Genomic DNA, 21,524 nt, shown 5'->3' on the forward strand with positions numbered 1-21,524 from the left:
AAATCAAACACCAAAAATATAATCTAAAAGGCTTTCCTTGTTCTACTACTTTCTGGACAAGAGGAAAGGAGAACCTAGGAAGCTTTAGTAGTTCTAAAGAGAATTCTTAGATAGATTAGGTAGGCTCAGGCTTCCATCGTATTTGAGTAAAATGTTCACTGCCCACAGAAACGTATCACTGGGGAATCACCAGCAGCACTCTGGAATGTTAAACTTGTAGTTAAAAGAAGATAATCTCTAGCTCCTTGTATACACAAATCCAACCTCCATGTGGGCATGATATTAACAAATAAGATCTCTCTTACCCCATCCATGTGGATTCTGATATTAGGCACTAGCCGGAAAGGACTGGCCTGCAGACGTCTGGGGTTGGTCCTGTTTTTCCTGCCATCCTGCAAGGTCATCATGCCGGGCCTGCGGAAGGAGCCTCCTCTCCCGGAGCTCTGCCCTGAGCGCACTCCATCCAGAAGGCGCACGAGCAGCAGGTTGGCCGGCAGCGCCTCGATGCTGCAAAACACAGGCGTTCTGCATTCGGGGCACCGCAGCTCTTTGTGGGCCTTGAAAACCCTCTGTAGACATGGTTTGCAGAAGGTGTGCTGGCAAGGGAGGACTTTGGCTGTGACATCGAGCTTCTCAAAGCACACAGGGCACTCCAGAAGATCAAGTAATGTCAAATCATCCATTTTATTTCAAAACTCCAGTTCCCACCTGGAGGAGCAGAGTCCACATGATAAGGTCAGTTGAGCAACAGGGGCAGAGCGGGCCTCTTGAGAACGTCAGAATTCTTGCCTGCTTGAAGGAGGGAGAGGAGAGAAAAAAAATGTGACTGCTCCGAGAGGTATATCCCACCTACATCGAGGCAGTGTCTCATAAGGCAGTTTGCAAGTACTTTGTTCCGGCACCCAAGTTTCAAATGACTCATTCTGATTCAATGCTAGCAGGTATAAGACTCAACTCGTGCTTGCTGTGAGGATCAGAGGAACACTGAGCACAAGACTGACTGTTCATTGCCTCTGTGGCCAGGAGAGCAGAGAAATAAACTGGCCTGCTGAAGTGGCTCCCCAAGCCCTCTCTACCAGCCAGGGCCGGGAAGAGTTCCTTCACCCCTGCCTGGGGAAAGTCTCAATTCTTACAACAAAGCCCCCTCCGAACGCAAGTTCTGTGAAGTTATCTCCTCCTCCTCCTTCCCCTAAATCTAAGTGTATCTGTTATCTGCATGACATGCAGATTAGTTTAGGTCGGTACGTTTATCTGAATCTCATGCAGATGTAGAATTATTTCCTTTACAATATACCTTCCCACATGATGCTAGCAATGAAAAATTTCCATTAGAAACCCATTTCCAAAAATTGTTTTGTCTTAACTACAAGTCAGGGTGCTTGGAAGCTCTGTTTCTTTTCTTTTTTCATCTTTGGTTCTTTTTTTTTTTTCTCCTCATTCTGATTACCTTAGGCTCAGAGACAATATTCCTCCCACGAGGTAAAGTAGTGCAGCCTGTTTAGTTACTTTGACATTGTTCTCAGTTTCAAACGAAGCAGATAGGAATTCCGGATTGTGGTCACAACCTGTAAAAACCGTACTGGGGCAGCATATACAGGTAGGGGTCGTGTGTGTGTGTGTGTGTGTGTATGCATGTGTGTGTGTGTGTGGTCTGAAAACAGTACGTATTCCAGAAACAAGTTTCCTTTTGGATGTATGAAAAGAAGCCTCCAGTTTAGAAAAGTGTGGGAAGAAGTCAGCTGTCCCTCACAAGTGCCAGGGCTTCAGTGAGTACTGAGCCCAGAGGTTTGGCAAGAAGGCCAGTGGCTCCACTAGCGACTAGTCAGCAGGACAGATACGACGCGAGAATGAGCGATGGCGCCTCGCCTTTCTAAGACTCCTCTCCAAAGATGTCAGCGCGGCGGCGGGCTGGGGAGGCGTGTGGGGGCCACTAACCTTGTGCGTGTAACCTCTGCTGAGTTCAGCTCAGCCCCCTCCTCCGCGCAGCAGGGGTGCGCGGCTCCCTCCAACCGGCTTCCATTCCCCCAAGCGCCGCTGCTGCCACCGCTTTGAAAACTTTAACCACTCAGTCTTACTCATTTCAAGGGATCGCCTTACCCAGCCCTGTTAACGCTTTCACCGCCAGGCTGCTGCCTACCAACCACGCTTTTGTTGTTGCGGTTGTTAATTTTATGATCTTTCCTTTAGTTAACTGAATTGTTTCTGGGAAAAGATGGTAAGAGGTAAAATATCAGCCAGTCCCTAAGGCCAAGTATTTACAAAGTTCCTATTTTCACCTTTCCCGGTTTCTCTAGTATCCAAGGAGTCGGAACCTGCTCCATTATAAACATACCAAAGTGATTGTGTTTATTTTAAACCTTCATAAGGATTTCCTGGGAAGGTCAAAAGTAAAAATGGTCAAGCTATGAAAATAAGGATAAGCCAGACACCTAGAAAATGTTGCTCTTTGAAAATCATAGTCAATCTCTACATTTAGAGATAAGAGGGACTTTAGTGATCTTTTTGCTCAATCTGTTTCAATTAAGAAACTAGTGTCACATATATACACATACGTGAAAAATCAAAGCACAGAGAAGCTTTTTCAAAAAAGGAAAAACAGTGGCCTCCAAGCTCTCTTCCTGCCTGTTATCCACTGTAGTCTTTTCATATCCTCAGATTATGCCTATATTTCTATTTTTTGATTTATCAATAATACATTTCATGTAAAACTACAAAGGTATCCATTTAAGTGAATAATAAGGATCTTAATGCCAGGGTAGTCCTTATCTGTGTCAACCACTGTTCTAAATACCTTACCTATATTAGCCTTTTAACCCTTTAACAACCCAAGGATACACTAAATTATTCTTTACTTTCATTTTGCGGATGAGGGAACTTGAGACACAGAGAGGGTAAATAACTCATCCCGGGAGTCACAGCTCCACCACAGAAGGCAAGTGATCTGTGCTCTTAACAATGTCATGGAGTGATATAACTTTAAGAGGCTGGCCAGGTGCGGTGGCTCACTCCTGTGATCCCAACACTTTGGGAGGCCGGACGTGGGCAGATCACGAGGTCAGGAGATCGAGACCATCCTGGCCAACATGGTGAAACCCCGTTTCTACTAAAAATACAAAAATTAGCTGGGCGTGGTGGCACGCGCCTGTAGTCCCAGCTACTCAGGAGGCTGAGGCAGGAGAATCACTTGAACCTGGGAGGCGGAGGCTGCAGTGAGCCGAGATCATGCCACTGCACTCCAGCCAGGGCAACAACAACAACAACAACAACAACAACAAAAAGAGGTGAAGAGGTGGTTCAAGGGAGCTAAGCCTCCTCTAAGAGGGCAAGAGGTCAAAAGATAATGGCCAATACTGGCTTCTCATTTTTTCTTACAGATGAGGCAGCTGTGCCCAGAAAGATCAAGAGATTCTTTGAAGTTGTCCAGTGAGTTAGGGGCAGAATTGGGACTAGAAACTAGGTGTTTGAGGCCAGGTGCGGTGACTCACGCCTGTAATCCCAGCACTTTGGAAGGCTGAGGTGGTGCAGATTGCTTGAGGTCAGGAGTTTGAGACCAGCCTGGCCAACATGGTGAAGCCCGATCTCTACTAAAAATACAAAAATTAGCTCAGCATGTTGGCTGTGAGTGCTTGGGAGGCTGAGGCACAAGAATCGCTTGAACCTGGGAGGTGGAGGCTTCAGTGAGCCAAGCTTGTGCCATTGCACTCTAGCCTGGGTGACTAAGACTCCGTCTCAAAAAAAAAAAAAAAAAAGAGAAACTGGGTGTTCTTTTTAAAATTATTGTTATTACTGTATCTATAGACATAAGGATGACAATTATTTATTATGCAGAGAGTGCTCAGACACAGCTCAATGGGAAAATCGTAAGAGGAGACCAGGAGGTCTGAAAACACTGTTTACATGTTCTTCCACGTTCTTTCATGTTAGTTCCAAAAAATCAAACATGCATGTGACCCAGAACTTTAGGATGGAGCAGATGGTTATCTATTTTCTGAGCACTGAGGCCCTAATTTTGATGTAGGTCAATTTCAGAGACCACTTTCAGCTATTACTTTTTTAACGTCACTGTTGGGCTTTAATAATATCACATCCCATTCTGCTTGCCTCTCTCCTTCTATTAATGCCTACTCTTCAGTCTGTGCCATAAAGAAGCTCCTTGCGGTTTACTGTCCTCTTACTCTGTTTCCCACTTAGTAAAGCTGAGTCAGTTTCCTTTGTGCCCTGCAGTTGTCTCACTCCTTAAAAAGGGCCACTCCTATGCTGGAACTCCTGTTGCAGAGATTGGCAATTTTTTTCATTATTCCTTCTCTTGTTCTTAAACACACTCTATCTCCCTTACATACTCATATCTGCACCTGTATGCACATGCATGCATACACTTGCATAAGGGTGCACACACACATAATCTTAATAATAGTAACACCTGTGGAGCACTTGCTGTATGCCACTGACCAGTGCTAAGATTTTAAACATATTATCTCATTGAATTCTCCCCACCACTCCATAAGACACTGTAACATTTCCAGGGTTACAAACCTTGTGATCTGAACTCAGGTTGGTCTAATCCCGGGGCCTGTGTTTCTTTTCATTTTATAAAGTCATGTACATATCATAAGTACACCCATATATCTTTACTATATAAATCCGCATGTTTACACATATGCCCGTGTTGTACATACCAGCTGATCTCAGAGCAAATCCAAGACAAAATATTGATGTCAGAGAAGGAAATTGGGCCCCTCTGGGTTGTAGTCTACCCATCTCATGGCCCCTCCACACCCCTGTATGGTCAGTGGTCTTAAAAGCTTCGAAACCTCCCATCCCTGAGAAAATGCAGTCGAACCAGCTCAGTCCCCGGAAGGTAGACTAGATCCAGTGGGTTACTCTTTTCTAGCAAATCTGGCGATTGAAAATCCAGTCAAATGAAATCGTGATGGTAGAATTTTATGTTCTAATGGAGGACAGAGAAAATGTACACTGAAGCAAGGGGTGTTCTTTCAGCATCTCTCAAACGACGCCCTGTAGGTGGTCCCCAACACCGCCCATATAAGGTTAGTCTTGAAGAGAAAATTTCTTTTGAAACTTTTAAAGAAGGGCGAGAGTTTTAAATGGGGATTTGTTCTGGCTTACCCAAATACTACCTTGGCATCAAATCAGATGAACATGTATTCTTTAAAAACAAACAAAAAGGTGAACTATGCATACCTCTTCAGACTCCAGGCCACCTCCCTTCCCCCGCTGTTCCCACCCCACCAACACTCCTGTTTCTATCTGTAGTTATAGGGTGATGATTGGCTGCATTCTTTTAAAAAATCTGTATGATATGTCTGATCTTCTGTTGTGCATATTTATGAGTATATTTAGATTTATGTATGTAAAACACACAAACAAGCAAATCTGGTCATATTGTTTCCCTAGTTAAAACTCTTCAGTAGGTTTCTACGACCTTAGGATAAAATCAAATCCTTCTTCTGACCTGTCAGGCCCTGCGTGATCTGGCTTATGTCCACCTCTCCTGCTTCAGCTTATATCCCCATCACCCCCTCACTCAGCATACTCTTGATCCACTGGGTTTCTCTTCACTCTTAGGATCGTGTTTTTGTCATCAAGCATTTGTTCATGCTCTTCTTTCTGTCTTCAACACACCCTCTTCCTCTTCCTCTCTTCCTAGCTACTCTCTTCCTCCCTGTTTTGCTTTTTTAATCCCATTCTCTGCAAATTTGAGCTTTAAAAAATGTCAATTCCTCCAAGAAGCCTTCTTTGATTCTCATGAGTAGAAAGTTTGTCATCCTACACTTCTCCTTTATAACAGCTATCACAACTGTAACTCAGTAATTATTTCATAATGATTTATTTAATGCCCAACTCCCCCAAACAGACTGTAAACTCCAAGAGAGGAAGGACCTTATGTGCCTTGTTGCTCTTCTGTTCCCCTGTATTTAACACAGTGGCTGGCATGTGGTTGATACTCACTAAATGTTGAATGGGTTTATTGATAACTAAATGAATGAGTGATGTTCTTAAAAATTTGTGTTTGGGCAGGTGTATACCAAATGGTTGGTAATGGTTTTATATTAGACACCTCTTGAGTGTCACTTTCAATGTTCTCAACCACACCTCTTATTTAAGCTAAGAAGTTTTCCCAGATTCAGGCCACATAGAGAGATGCTACCTGGCAGTGTCTATCCTCAAGATCCAGTCACGAACTTCTTGCCTCCTGCCCTGGAGCTTCTCTGATGTTGCAGCATGGGACACACATGAGAACTTGCTTCACACACACGTGTGCATGATCCAGAAGTGTGGACCGTCTTTGACTAATGGAAAATCTGTGGATACATTTTCTGATTTTATCCCCTGGGCAGGTGGTCCTGAGATGTCATAAAGTTCTTCTGAAGGTCTCATGAGATGAGTACGATTCATCCACAGGGGGCTGACACAATAATGCATCTTTGTGCTGGCTTTCTCTCATTCCCTTTCACTCCCGCATCCCTAACTCCTGCTCCCAAATAAATCACTTTCAAGGAAGCAAACCTTTGTCTCAGGCTAAGACAGTTTCTTTCCAATTAAAAGTTAAATCACAAACAAGTGTGCAGATAAGTTTTGCCAATCAAATTTACTTACGTATTGGAATTATGATTTTAGAGGTATGCTATTTTCATTTGACTGGCTCTTAGCCACTTGGTGGTCTCAGGCTCTGCCATAAAGTTACTCATTTGTAAAGCACTCCTTAAATCCATCAAAGAAGTTGAGGTATTTGGAAATCTAAAGTCTTAGAGCTGCAGGTCGTGAAACCTCTCTTGATCATCACTGGACTTTCGTTGCTGAAGGTCATGTTTTGTACATCTTTGCTCTCTTTCTTTAGAACCTAGTATAAATCTAGGTATGTTTTTAAATATTTAAATAGACCTATGTTATCTGTTTCTGTGATGTTGACCTTGCTCATAGGATTTGATTTTCTAGTGATACTGAGAAACCTTCGGGACAATTCAAGAGGAGGCATGACTGGAGGACAACAGTGGAAATGTGAAGAAAATCAGACTGACAGGGGTTGAGTGGCTATTAAATACTCTGTCTTTCTTTTAAAGGATACAGGCCCGGGATGAAGTCAGATGTGAGATTTCCTCTCCAATCGGGGGGATGTTTGCAGGTGAGGAGTGTACTTTAAAATATTCCCATGCAATCACCAGGCCCACAGTAAAGTGACCCAGACTCCTGGCCAGGACAAAGAGGCATTATAAATTTTCTGGAGATGACTTATGATTCTTAAATTTAACAGGAAACAGTTTGAACCAGCAGTCAAGAGCGTGGTTTTGGGCCAGGTGCAGTGGCTTATGCCTGTAATTCCAGTGCTTTTGGATGCTGAGGCGGGCAGATGGCTTGAGTTCGGGAGTTCAAGACCAGCCTGGGCAACATGGCAAAATCCTGTCTCTACAAAAAATACAAAAATTAACTGGGCGTGGTGGCATATGTCTGTAGTCCCAGCTACTAGGGAGGCTGAGGTGGGAGGATCACTTGAGTCCAGGAGGTTGAGGCTGCAGTGAACTGAGATCGCACCACTGCACTCCAGCCTGGGTGACAAAGTGAGACCCTGTCCAAAACAAAAGATAACACAGCAAAACAAAACAAACAGACAAAAAGCCCCATGGTTTTGGAGTCTAACAGACCTGGTTTGAATCCCAGCTCTGCCAGCTGATAGATAGATAGATAGATCACTTAGGCAAATTACTCTATTCCTCTGTTCCTTGGATTCCTCATGGATAAAGTGAGGACACTAGTAGGACTTACTTCATTGAGATGTTCTGAAGAGTCAATTGAGATGATGTATATAATAGTGCTTAATAGATGTAGGCTTCTTATCTTCTTCTTTTTCTGTAAGCAGATCTCATAAAAGAAGCAGATGCCAGATGGTTCTCATTCTAAGGCAAACTAATTCAAAGAAAAACATGGTAGGCCATGTGATTGCTCAGTTCTTTATTGATCAAAATGCTCTTACACAATGTATCCCTAACCTCCGTCATTTGCGTTTTATCTTTATGCCTTTTGCCGTAATCATGTACTTTTAAAAAATGTCAAATCATTTTTAATTGAAATAATTTATTTTAAAGGGAAATTAAAAAATACTACTATAAAAGGGAAACCAGTTTCATATGCTGCAATTTGAAGGTGAAGGTAAACGCACATTTGATTAAAACAATAAAATGTCATTGAATCCCAGTTAAATGCTATTACCTGCCTAGATCTGAACTTGAGACCTGAGCAATTTGTGTTAAAAAGAGAGTAGTGGCTCATGCCTATAATTCCAGCACTTCGGGAGGCCAAGGTGGGCGAATCACTTGAGGCTGGGAGTTTAAGACTAGCCTGGGCAACGTGGCAAAACCCCATCTCTACTAAAAATACAAAGGTTAGCAGGGTGTGGTGGCACATGCCTGTAATCCAGGCTACTTGGGAGGCTGAGACACGAGAATCAGTTGAATCTGAGAGGCAGAGGCTGCAGTGAGCCGAGATCACACCACTGCACTCCAGTCTGGGTGACAATGCAAGAATCTGTCTCAAAACAATTGTTTTTAAGTAAAAATAAATAAATAAATAAATAAATAAATAAATAAATAAAGACTAGCCCTAAACTGAAGCTTTCTCCTTGGCGTTATCAGAAAATTGAAGGAGAAATGAAAAGTGAGTAACTTTCTTCTAGTGTGATTCAGCGTTATTCCTTTTGGGTTAGGGTACCCCAGGCTATAGGAGACTCTGATCTAGTGTATCATAAAGAAACAAACTGATTATGAAGAACCAAAAGAAAGACAGGAACCTCCCCATTTCTGTGCCATAAATGGGGGTTTACCCACTCTACATCTGGTGAGAGATTCTTAGGTGCACTTCTTCCTCTTGATTGTCAATAAAAAAGAATAGTCTACTAGGTGTGTTTGTATTCTTTACAGATTAGAAGGAAGTTCTAAAGGCAGATTTGTGAGAGGAGAAAGTAGGAAAGTAAGTAAGAATGCATCTTTTCATTCTATTATTATTGGAAAATAATTCTGCTGGTACAATCCAAGCAATTGGATTTTAACTTTAAAACTGTAACTGGAGTCTAGTTAATTGTATTGTGCCAATGCCAGTTTCCTAGTTTTTATAATCTATTATGGTTATTTGAAAAGTTATCTTTGGGGGAAGCTGTGTGAAGGGTACAAGGGACTTTTCTGTACCATTTTTGCAATGTCTTATGAGTCTATAATTATTTCAAAATGAAAAGTTAAAAAAAAAGTTTAAAAAGCAGTAGATAACTAAAGCCTTAAAAATATGGTCTCACTTCTCACCTCTTGATCATAAAATACCACTTCTATAAATTTATAGTAACATAACAGATATATATCCAAGTGTGTTCCTCATAGCATTACTTATAATAGTGAAAAGTTAAAAAAAAGCTTAATGTCCAACAGTAGGGGAGTGCGTAGTGATATATGTAGATATGTATATCTATATACATGGGGAAATATTATGCAACTATTAAAAATGATAAGGAGACATATATTTAATGACGTGAAGGATCATTCACAAGTAAGTGAATATTGAAACTTAAGTTATATTAGTTCAGGTTATTTAAAAATGATACACACACATACATATATATATATATATATAATATCAAGACAAGAAGAATGTATGCCAAAATGTTAGCAATGGCTATTTCTAGCCACTGGGCTTATTAGTTGATTTTTATTTTTAAAAATTTTGCTCATGTATATTTGTAATTTTTCTATAATGAATGTATATTCTAGTGTAATACATTTTTTAAAGGTATTAAAAATGCTTAAGACATTATAGATTTACTAAAACATCTGCAACAGGGGGAGTTAAATCCTATAACCCTAATAGCTTATGCATTATAGTTGATAGGATAGTCATTAAAAAAAAAATAAACTTCACAGCTCTGAAACTGCTGTAAGTAGATGTTAATCCGTAGCAGAGACTGTACCTTACTAAAGAAAAGTAAGTGATAAATCATTTCACTCCTCATCTGTCTTTCTCCCTTTCTTTTACTGTTTCCTTTCTGATGAAATCAGTAAATGTGTTGATTCAAAACCAGGAGCAGGATGCAACCTTAATTCTTATTAAACACAGGGCAAGTCTGTGCAAAAGCTGACAGTTTGCCTAGGTGATTGAGTAACCACAATCTTGTTTTTTTTGTCACACAAGTGAGAAAGTTGCAAAACTCAGTAATTCCCCAGGTGCTCTGATTAGTGCTAGATGTCTCTCTTTATGGGTAGGCCTTCCAGGATAATGAGAAATACAAGAGAAACAATTTTTTTTTCTCTTATTAAAAAAGAATTAGAATGATTTTCTACAACTGACTGTAAATAACATCTGTCAAAGCAATTAGACATTTTTTAGGGTGCCTTGTGATGGTGCTAATTATGTGTTAGTTATATGATATATGTTATTTCCTCACTTGTCCTTATAAATTGTCTCTCTCTTCCACACAATCTACATCCCATGGTGCAGGAACCATGTCTGTGTTGTTAATTTGTCTCTGACACAAGTAGGTACTTAAAAACTATTTGCTGAGTGATGAGGATGACTCATTTGTGTTTGGAATTCTTATTGCATTCCTAGGGAGAAAGCTGGTGACTTGGAATCTGGAGACATGCTTTAGAAACTTAGCTTCACCAGTAACAGCTCTGTGACCCTTTGTGTTCAAAAGCTCTAGGCCCCATCCATAAAAATGCAATCAGTAACAAGTACTTCCCAGGTTTGTCATAAGGAATACATTTCCTAATACATGTTGGTAAAACAATGTCTGGTACATAGAAAGTGCTCAAAAGATATAGATATTAATGGACAATATCTGAATTTTTTCTGTTTAGGCTATAGTTTATCTCTTTCTGGCATCATTTCTAACTTATGGTAGTTATGAACATGCACTCTGGAGTCAGATGGCCTGTGCCATCTTATTAAATAAGAGTATGACCTAGAGCAAGTTACTTAAGCATGCTGTATTTGGTTTTCTCATCTGTGAGACAGGAATGGTAATAATAGCACTTGCTCCTTAGGATTATTGTGAGCACACACTGAGAAGATGCTTGTAAATGCTTCAAAGAGTGTGACAGGAGTAAGTGCTCAGTAAAGGTTAGCCATTATCTCCTTATCAGGCCTCTTATCTATTGTGCTGCATCTAAAGCACAGTTGAAAATTGAGCCCAACTGCTGACTTCTCTTCCTGAAGCAGTTATTTATTCTGATTTACCCATTTCATGACTGTCAACTCACAGAATGGCTGCCCAGAGGTTTATGTGGTCTGGGCATTGCCACACCCTGTAAAACTTTTAAGAGGGAGCGGGATTGGTTGTTGTGCTAGAATAAATAATAACAATTAACATTGTTTTGTGCAAGATTCTGTGCAAAGAACCATAGCCCTGTAATTACCCTCATCTTACAGATGAGGAAACAGAGGCTGAGAGAGGTTATGTATTATCCCAGCCAGTGCATGAGGAACTCAGAACTTACACCCAGGGAGTCTATGCTCTTAACCTTCATGTCATCCCATTTGCCACATTTATTAAATAAAAAAGAAGCTATTTTAGTCAATACTTTATTGCAACTTTGATCTTAGACTTTTATTTTTGGTTCCATTCAGTAGGGTTCAAACCTTGGCAACATACAAAGTCGTCTCACAGTAACATCAGGTTAATCTCCAAGAAACACAAAGGGAAATAAGCCTGAAACAGAAAGAGAGAGAGCATACGGGGAATTATTATTATTTTTGAGATAAAAGAGTGAGAGAAATGTCAACAAACCAGACAAAAGCATTTGGATAAAAATCCCTTTGGTTTTCAGTAACAAATGGAGACTTCTGTAATATAACCAGAATTATTTCATTTTTGTTTTTATGCTCAATTTATGATGATGAATTAACTGTTCAACTAGAATTATAAAATAGATTGCCATGCTAGATCTAGCTCTGCCATTTGAGATATTACCTTTGTGGTCATCAGCTGTAGGTATACTAGGGTGTAGGAATATGGTTGCTGAAGAAGAGGGCTCAGATGATGGGCAGTTCATCTCTCCATGCCACTCTCCAAACTCAGCCGCTCCTTGCCCCCTGCTTGGTACTAAACATGGCTTGTATTCTAAACTAACATCAGCATTCTGGCATTATCTATCAAAATTGTAAGTATGCATTCCATTTCCCTGAGTAATTCTACATCTAGAAGTTCATTCAAGAGAAATGCTCACAAAGTATGCAAAGAGATATATACAAGGACATTCACTGTTTCGTTGTTTGTAATGGAAAATAAATGGCACTAACTTAAACATCCATCAGGAAGGGATTGGTTATGTATACCATAATGTAATCATACAGAAGAATACCTAGGTAAATTAGTGTATATTGATACGGATATAATGGAAAAAAGAAGATTGTTGGCAGTGCTCATAATACTTATAACATTATAGAAGGATTTTGTAAGGATAAATACCAGTGATACACAAACTTAAATGCATGCAGGGGATCAGATTTTGGCTTTGTGAATGGGTCGAATAGGGACTGTGACAACCTTGAGAGCGTGCCTCATGTTAAGCAGCTAGCACCACTCAATTTCAGCAAATTGTTGCTAACCTGGTGGCAGGTCTTTGGATTTTCCAAGAAAAGCCGGGAGTCAGAGTACTTTTTATGTTGGTCTGTGGCATCTATTTACTTCTCTGTCACTTCCAAAGCTGTGAGCTCCATGAAAGTATTTTAGTCATGTGAAACCTCTTGATTTTCATTTTGAGACAACACATAAAATTATTTTAGAAATATATTGCGTATGGTCATCTGTTAGCTGCATTTTTTCTTGCAGGCTCATTGCTTATCACCCTCTAAAATACTCTTAGCAAGGGCTATCTCTGGAGAATCATATTATAGGCCGATATCAGGTTATGGCACTTACTATATGTAAAGTAGACAGTTCTCAAGTGTAGTCCCGGACCACCACATCAGTGTACCTGGAAACCAGTTAGAAGTGCATAGGCCCCACCCAGACTTATTGAATCAGAAACCCTGGAGATGGCACCAGCAATCTGTGGTTCCCCAAGTGCTTCAGGTGATTCTGATGCATTCTAAAGTTTGAGATTGAGTGGGGCTTATGCATTTCTTTTTTTTTTTTTTTTTTTTTTTTTGAGACGGAGTCTCGCTCTGTCGCCCAGGCTGGAGTGCAGTGGCGCGATCTCGGCTCACTGCAAGCTCCGCCTCCCGGGTTCACGCCATTCTCCTGCCTCAGCCTCCCGAGTAGCTGGGACTACAGGCGCCCACAACCGCGCCCGGCTAATTTTTTGTATTTTTAGTAGAGACGGGGTTTCACCGTGGTCTCGATCTCCTGACCTTGTGATCCGCCCGCCTCGGCCTCCCAAAGTGCTGGGATTACAGGCGTGAGCCACCGCGCCCGGCCCTGGGGCTTATGCATTTCTAACTAGTTTCCAGGTGACACTGATGTGGTGATCCAGGGCCACCTTTTGAGAACTGTCTATTTTATACATTGCTTTATGTTTGAAGTTCCTGCAATGCTTGCACCACTTGCAAACCCCACAAGTACACAGGACATACTTACACTGGCCTTACATTAGGAAGGTCTGAACTAAAGTGAGTTTCCAGACCATTACAGACTAGGGGTAGTTCTGGGAGTTTGGACTAGCTTTGGTTTTGTTACCAGTCTTCTGGACTCAGCTAGGCTACGTTTTAGACTAAGGTTTCTGTAGCCTTGAAATGCTTCTGGCTATACTGGACCATATGAGTCCCTGGGGGTAGAAACAGCTTTTTAAAGGTGTTGAAAGAGAAAAATTACATCTCTCATTTCCATGGTATACCTGGAGCCTGTGGGAAAAATAAATACCTAGATGATAACCATTCATTCTTTGATTCATTCACTCATTCATTCAACAACAATGCTGTGAGTGCTTACTATGTGCCTGGCATTGTGTTGAGCCTGATGACACTGAGATACCTTCATGGAGCTCCCAGCTTAGGAGGTGACACAGAAGTAAATAACCATCATGAACCAGTGTTAAAAATAGTGTGATGAGGGTCAGCACATGGTGCCTTGGAAATCCCCACTGGAGACGAGGGAAGACTTTCCTGAAGAGGTGGCACCTGGCTGCATTTTGAGAGATGAGCAGGAGCAGAAGAGATGAGGAGGAGTCAGCTTGATAAAGAAAGGGAGGGGATAGTCCAGGCTGAGAGCCAAACAGATGCAGAGACATGAAGGGTGGGAGGACCCAGGACTTTCTGGGAAATGCCTGTACTCTGCCTAACCTGGGCGGAGGGTGTGTGGCAGGAGTGTCAGGCTCTGGGACTGGAGTGTGGGCAGCTACCTGATCACAAAATGCTTGGCAAAGCAGTCTAGGACACCTGGACTCCATCCAGAAAGCAACTGAGAGAGCCAATGACAAGTTGTAACTTACCCAGTGACAGAGATTCCCTTTAGATTTGGGGGCTGTTTATATATTTATGACAACAAATGTTTTCACCCAGAGTTTTTCATTTTTCATTTTATGTCTCCTTGAATCTATAAATTAAGGTTTAAAAATACCACGCCTTTAAGTGAAAATAAATAGCAACTTATTTAAAAAAAATAAAATCTACAAAATGATGGCTGGGAAACTTAATAAAACGTGGATTTAAGTTTTGTACTTTCCCTTGCTACTTGGTTTTAGAGATGTTTCATGACATGTCATACACAGCCTGTGAGTTAATTAAGTTATTGATTTGGAAGGTTGCTGGTAAATCCCATGCTGGTTTCAAGGGTGTGTATGTATTTTGGGTGAGGAGCTGGTTAAGGCATTCATAACATTATTATAATCCTCACTGAATGTTGCTAGGGCTCCAACTGGCAATGCATCCCATTCCTGGCATCATTACCCACGAAGGGCTTTGCTTCTCTGGAAAGTTGGGTGAATACTCAGTTAATAGGAATTGAATCAACATGTTCAGTTTGGTAAGAACTTGTCTTCCTTCATCTCACAGGGAGAAAGGGAAAAGTCAGTGGTTTTTCAAGACGGAAGGAAGGAGGGGAGGGAGGAGCAGACTGGGGTGACTGGTGGTGCTGTCAAAGTCCCACAATTGCTGTAGAGGTGGATTTTCAGCCCTGGAGCAGGGTGACCTCATTTGCTGCTACATATGCATTCACCCTTGGTTTCCTGGCCTTTTTGCCACGAGCACATGTATATCTACTGAATGTGTAAATGTGCCCCAGAGAGGCTGTGAGGACTTTTGAGACAGACTAAATGGGATTGAAACACTACTCTGCAACTTACTGAGTGTTGAGAGCTTGGAAAAATTGCTCACCTACCTGATATGTGATTTCAGAATGCCTACCTGACATGGGCTTTTTGGTGAGAATTAAATGAGATAAGATATTTATGTTTAGTGTCTTAGTCTGTTTGGGATGCTATAACAAATCCCCAACACTGGGTGGCTTATAAACAACAGAAATGTATTGCTCATAGTTCTGGAGGCTGGGAAGTCCAAGATCAGTAGGCTGACAGATTTGGTGTCTGGGGAGGGCCTGCTCTCTGGTTCATAGACGGCATCTTTACCTTGTGTCCTCCCATGACGAGAGGGGTGAGGGGTTTCTCTTGGGCCTTTTTTTTATAAGGTCTCTGCCCTCATGGCCTAGTAGCTTCCCAAAGGCCCTGCCTTCTAATAACATCACCTTGGGGGTTAGGATTGCTACATATCATTTTTAAGGAGCCAGAAACATTCAGACCATAGCACATGGTGACTGACACGTGCTGATGTTCAGTATTTCTTTCCTGACCTGGAACTGAAGCTACCTTTTCTGGTTTCCATAGGAACAATTGTTTGTCACCCCCACTCTCTGTCATGCTTGGTTTTCACCAGTAAGGAAACATGTTTGGGGAAGAGGGAACTTGAGTGCCAGAATACCTGCATTCCAATCCTGGTATAACTACTCATTTCAGACAAGTTACTCAATATTTTTGAGACTCAGGTTCCTTCTCTATAAAATGAAAATGAGATAATATCAATAATTTCCATACCTTCCACAGTCATTGGGAGGGTACAGTGAAGTAAGGCAAAGGTGCTCAAACTTTAGAGAGCATCAGAATCACCTGAAGAGCTGGTTAAGACACAGATTGCTGGGCCCATCCCACGGTTTCTAGTTTAATAAGTCTGGGCAAGGCCTATGCATCTCTAACTAGTTTTCAGGCGACGCTGATGTGGATCCAGGACCAGACGTTGAGGACAGTGCCTGGCAACAGTAAACACCAGGCCGATCTGAGTTACTATCACTTTTATATTTTGAAGCAGGAGTAATCGTGTAGACACCCCCACCTGGCAGCAATTCGAATCTTAGGGTGCTTATTTTAGTTACATCAATAATTGCTTGATTTTCAATTTTTTTTAGCACTACTCTAAACAGTGAGGAGGAGAGACTCAGTGTTCTAGGGGGTTAGGATCCACAAGTCATTGCTGCTGCACATCCAAGTGACCCAAGTACAAGAATCAAGGCCCTGGGTGCCTAGGTTTCAATGTAGTTAAGTTGGCCTGGGACAAACTAAAAAACAAATTTCTGGAACATTCTGCTACCTCACAAGACCCTCTACTATGTGTTGAGGACATGTTTTGGGGAGATTTGGGCAGAAAACAGGAGACTTCCACAGCCCAGAGTCTTCTCTTCTGTTGTCTTCTTTGGTCCTGCCCTCCCCAGGGGTTTTAAGCGTGTGAAGGATGGATCTTCCCCCTGAGGAAATCACAGGCCCTGACTCTTATTTTATTAGGCGGATGGCAAAGATAAGGGGTACAGTGACACCTCTGTCACCTAATGATCAGTCTGAATTACACATCTAAAATTAACAGCTTCTCCTCCTCCCTCCCACCCACCCGCCTACCCAGTACTTAAACCCTCCTTTGTCATTGTTTCTTGAAGCAATTGATTCGTCAGAAATACTACCTGGATTGGCAAACCCTTGAAACTCAGTGAGTGGGATTCAGCATTGCACTGGGGTTAAAAGTCGAGGGGCTGGGGTCATCTCCTCACTTGTTAGCTTGGAGAATGAAGTTACCATTTTCTTATGTAAATTGAGGGAAGTAAGGGTACTTGTATCAAAGTGTTCTTGTGAGGGTTAATTAGATATGCGTGCAAGATCTCAATAAATAACAATTGTGGTTGCTATGGAGGATTTTTAAGAGTTCTTCATTGGGATCCTCTTCTGCATACCCTCCCAGGGCTGTCACTTTTCCAGAATTATCCAGCAATGTTCAGTTGGTTTTGGGGGTCCAGATTCTCCACTTTCACTGATTTGTTTATGTGGCTTTGGACTGAAGGAGAAGGGAGGAGCCTTTGGTGTGGGACCTGGGGAAAGAAGTGAGGAGACAGGGACAGTGTAAGCTCTAATGAGGAGTCTGCCCCCCACCTGACCCCAAGAGCGGATGCTCAGTCCCTGTGAAGCAGGAGCCGTAAACTGGAGGATCTGTTCTCCCTAGGCAATGTGGGAAACTTAGTAGCTCAGAGGCCAATTGGACAAAAATGCAATGCAGTGTGGGGGAGGGGCTCACATACAGCACTAGGTGTGCACTGAGCACAGAAGGGAACCGAGTCCGTTTGGCTTTTCCAGCATGTGAGGTCCCAGGCAGGAAGGTAGTGTTTTAATGGAGGCCATAGTATCACAGGGATGCCAAGGTAATTCCCATAGGGACTTGTAAATGGGCAGTAAATATTAATAGACAGCATGAGAGGGCTTGTTCCTGAGCTTCTTCCTCTAGATGAGGGGAAATCCCTAAGTAATGGGGTGGGAGGGACTACAGTTACACAGGTGGGAGCAGGTACAGTTAGGGACATTCAGGTGACACAGCTGAAGCCTGCTTGCAGCGCAGTGCTGGGCATATGGGAAGCACTCAGGAACTGGTCATAATTACCAGCTTTTCCTGGACAGTTTGACCTTTCCCCACGCCCACAGGACTGGGCAGTCTCTGCTGTGAGTATCGAAGGATGTGAGAACTCTCAGTCCTTCCTTCCATGGAACTACAAAATATTTACTTTTGAGAGGAAAGAGTAACTTACGTCTAAGTTACTAGGGGATAGCAATGATCTTTGGCTGGCTTTGTTGAGCTGTAGACTTGGAGTCAAAAGACCCTGTTCACCTCCCAGCTATTTCACCTTTGAGCTGTGAGGCTACAGGCTGATTATTTCCTCATCTGTAAAGTGGGAACAAAATTGCCTGCTCTACTACCAGATCATAAATATGAAAATGTTTTGTAAGTTGTAAAGTTCTGTTAAGGGAGTTTGTCGTGGCTGATAACGAGGTCTCCTAGGGATACCAGCATTCAACCGAAAAGTGGCAATCACAGGAACTGGCATTCCCTTCTTCTGAAATAATGAGGACTAATAAGAGTTCAGCCGGCTGGGCACAGTGGCTCACGCCTGTAATCTCACCACTTTGGGAGGACGAGGCGGGCAGATCAGGAAATCGAGACCATCCTGGCCAACATAGTGAAGACCCGTCTCTACTAGAAATACAAAAATTAGCTGTGTGTGGTGGTGGGCACCTATAGTCCCAGCTGCTTGGGAGGCTGAGGCAGGAGAATCGCTTGAACCCGGGAGGCAGAGGTTGCAGTGAGCCAAGATTGCACTACTGCCCTCCAGCCTGATGACAAATTGAGACTCCGTCTCAAAAAAAAAAAAAAAAGAAAGAGTTCAGCCATGGACACCGGTGGGGGGTGGGGAGGTATTTGGGTTATTCCTGGATGTTCACCACCTACTCTTGAGGCTGGTCCATGGGACATTAACCTAATAATCTCATCAGAAGCTGTCATTGGGACAATCTTGAGGATGCGACAGGTGCCGCTCCTTGCTCCACACCCCTAGGGTCATTCCTCACTGTCTTCCAGGCTGTGAACTTCTAGATGAAGGTCTGCATTCTCTTCTCCTTGTTGTCCAGCACTGAGCACAGAACCTGGCACTCAGCAGACATTCTGATGCTGTTTACAGAATGATTCAGTGAGTGGGAGGGTGCGTTTTCTTTTTTTGGATCATGGTCCTTGTCTATATTCTGCGCACTTACTCTCATTCTCACACTTCTTCTATTTCTGAAATGTCCTTACACTGATCCCCAACTCTGGGGAGACCAGAACATGAAAGTTCAAATATTTGGGTCTAAAACACAGGAAAGCCTGAGAAAGAAGAGCAAGAATTGCTTTCCTTTCTGAGCCATGTGTGCCTTGGGAATCCACTTTGGGGAAGAAAGAAGACTTGCGAATTAATCTTGAGGGGTGAGTGGGAGTAACAGGCAAATACTGTGGAGAACGTGTCCATCTTGACATAATACTGTTTTGTATCTTAAAAGGAGATGTGGATTCTGGAGGTTTCCCACCCTGGAAATAACTGCTTTTCAGAAAAAAAACGATACTTAGGAAATAAATCTGGCAATGGCTCCCATTGTTATTAGGGTTGAAATGCATGATTTGTATGTTTTCTGGATGTTTCATATGATTTTAAGTCAGGGAACTTCTTGATTTTAAGTTGGTGTCCATGCTTGCTCCTGTAATCTCTTAGCTGTGTGACAACAATGACAATGACAAAAAAGGTGATGACAGTCACCGAGGGCTTGCTCTTGACCACCATTCATGCTTGTTCCCTATCTCACAATGACCCTCTAAGGTTGGTCATAATTCCAATTTTATTTTACAGATTGGGAGACTAAGGTTTTGAGGGTTCAGTGATTTCCTCAAGGTAATATAGGAAGTCACCTTAATTTGAACTTTGTTTGAATCCAGGCCTGATAGCTATGTCTATACCCTTCTCCATGCTCTAAATTGCCTCCTTTGAAAAGTATAAGGTTGAATTTATGATGAGATTATATAGATCTGTCTCTGAAGTATTTTCTAGGCAGTTCAAATGAAGCTCTTCAAAATACAAATTGCCCTCTGTGACAAGGAGTCCTACCCCTTCCCAATGCCTTCCTTCAAGAGCTTTTTCATAGACTCCCCTCAGGGTTCAGCCTGGGGCCTGGTGGAGAAAATGGGGCAACAGAACAATAAAACAAAAGAAAGCAACAGACCCTAATGCCTGCAACTGATCATGAATGAAACAATACTTCCCCAGCCTGGAAAAATGTCAGTTTGATGCTCTTTGTTCTAAAAACTCTGGTTCCACAGAGCATCAATTTCCCTTAATAATCAGCTTTTTTATTCCTCATCTAATGATGCAGCCTTGTCTTGAGGATTCTTATCATCTCTATTGCTCATCCACGATGACAGACACACGCACAGTCAGTTTGTCACTTCCCTTCTTTTCTTTTTCTTTCTCGTCACACATGATTCCCGCCCCAGCAGAAGCAGGGGCTCTGAGCAGTGCCCCCCCTTCCTCCACCTCCTCGCCTCCCACACAGCCATGCACAGCTCCTAGAATTCTCTGCAGAGCATCATCTGCTTCACCATGAATAAGCTTGTCTTTCTCTTCTTCCCTCCCTGCATGGTGACTCTGTGTCAGTTGGGTATGCATGGGTACCCTGCATTGTTGACCAGTTGTGCATTCGAGCTAATATTTACCATGCATTAATTCTGTTCCAGGCCTGTGCTGAAAGCTCTGAATAGGTTATCTCATTTGCTACCCATGAGGTGAGTCTTAGAGGTGAACCCACTGTGCAGATGAGAAAAACTGAGGCACAAGGAAATGTCCAAAGACACACAGCCTTCTAGTGTCTAGATACTAGAGCCTACCATTTTTTTTTTTTTTTAGACGGAGTCACCCAAGCTGGAGTGCAGTGGCATGATCTAGGCTCACTGCAACCTCTGCCCCCTGGGTTCAAGTGATTTCCATGTAATTTTTGTATTTTTAGTAGAGTCAGGGTTTCACCATATTGGCCAGGCTGGTCTTGAACTTCTGACCTCAAGTGATCCACCCACCTTGGCCTCCCAAAGTGTTAGAATTACAGGCATGAGCCACTGCGCCCGGCCCGAGTTCTACCTTTGTAACCAGCAGGATTCACTGGATTGAGGTTGTTCTGGAATCTACCACATGAAAGTTGGAGAATGTGGAGAGCAGTCTCTGGCTTTTGAAGTTCTCAGCCCAAAGGGCCCTACAGAATCAAAGTGGACAATAGCCTCAGGAAAGGTCAGGCCAAGCAGGAACAATATCTAGACGGGTTTGCAAAACATCCACAGACTAACACTACCCAAAAATAACCATTCTCTACCTGTAATGAGTGCACAGGAATGGCCTAATAGGGCATGGCCCCATGCACCTGCTCCATCCTTCACCCTCTATAGAACCTTCTCCCAGATCATTTGCATATTCCCCACCCTTCACTCTCACCACAGCCATCCATAGATGGGTGGGGAGCCTGTGGGATAGCAACTCTCAAGATTTCAGGTAGGTTAAGATCACTTAAGGGGCTTATTTAAAACACAGATGCTGGAAATTCTAATTCAGGATGCCTGGAAAAGAGATCCAGGATTTCTCATTCTTACCAAGAACCTCTGATGATCCTAATGCAAGTCCCCATGCCACTCTTTAAAAGTAACCTCTGCTCCTAAGACTA

At 42.5% G+C, this 21,524-nt stretch overlaps 1 protein-coding gene and 1 long non-coding RNA gene across 3 annotated transcripts in view; both read right to left on the minus strand.

Moving 5' to 3' along the window:
* The window catches only part of LOC105466930 (SH3 domain containing ring finger 2), a 133,187-nt gene extending 131,135 nt beyond the window's left edge, over positions 1–2,052 (minus strand). The window contains exons 1-2 of one of the 2 annotated variants that reach the window (XM_071098264.1): positions 1,936–2,052; positions 306–789 (exon numbers count right to left, since the gene is read on the minus strand). In XM_071098264.1, the coding sequence (XP_070954365.1) occupies positions 306–683 (378 nt within the window). In that variant the 5' untranslated portion in view covers positions 684–789; positions 1,936–2,052. The remainder of the gene's footprint in view (positions 1–305; positions 790–1,935) is intronic. The other variant, XM_011716145.3, reaches the window with a different exon arrangement.
* A 9,591-nt stretch (positions 2,053–11,643) lies between these two features.
* The window catches only part of LOC105466933 (uncharacterized), a 66,537-nt gene continuing 56,656 nt past the window's right edge, over positions 11,644–21,524 (minus strand). The window contains exon 3 of the long non-coding RNA XR_978523.3: positions 11,644–11,707. This is a non-coding gene — a long non-coding RNA (uncharacterized lncRNA). The remainder of the gene's footprint in view (positions 11,708–21,524) is intronic.

This window comes from Macaca nemestrina, chromosome 6 (assembly GCF_043159975.1).
Source record: "Macaca nemestrina isolate mMacNem1 chromosome 6, mMacNem.hap1, whole genome shotgun sequence".
Taxonomy (NCBI): Eukaryota; Metazoa; Chordata; class Mammalia; order Primates; family Cercopithecidae; genus Macaca; species Macaca nemestrina.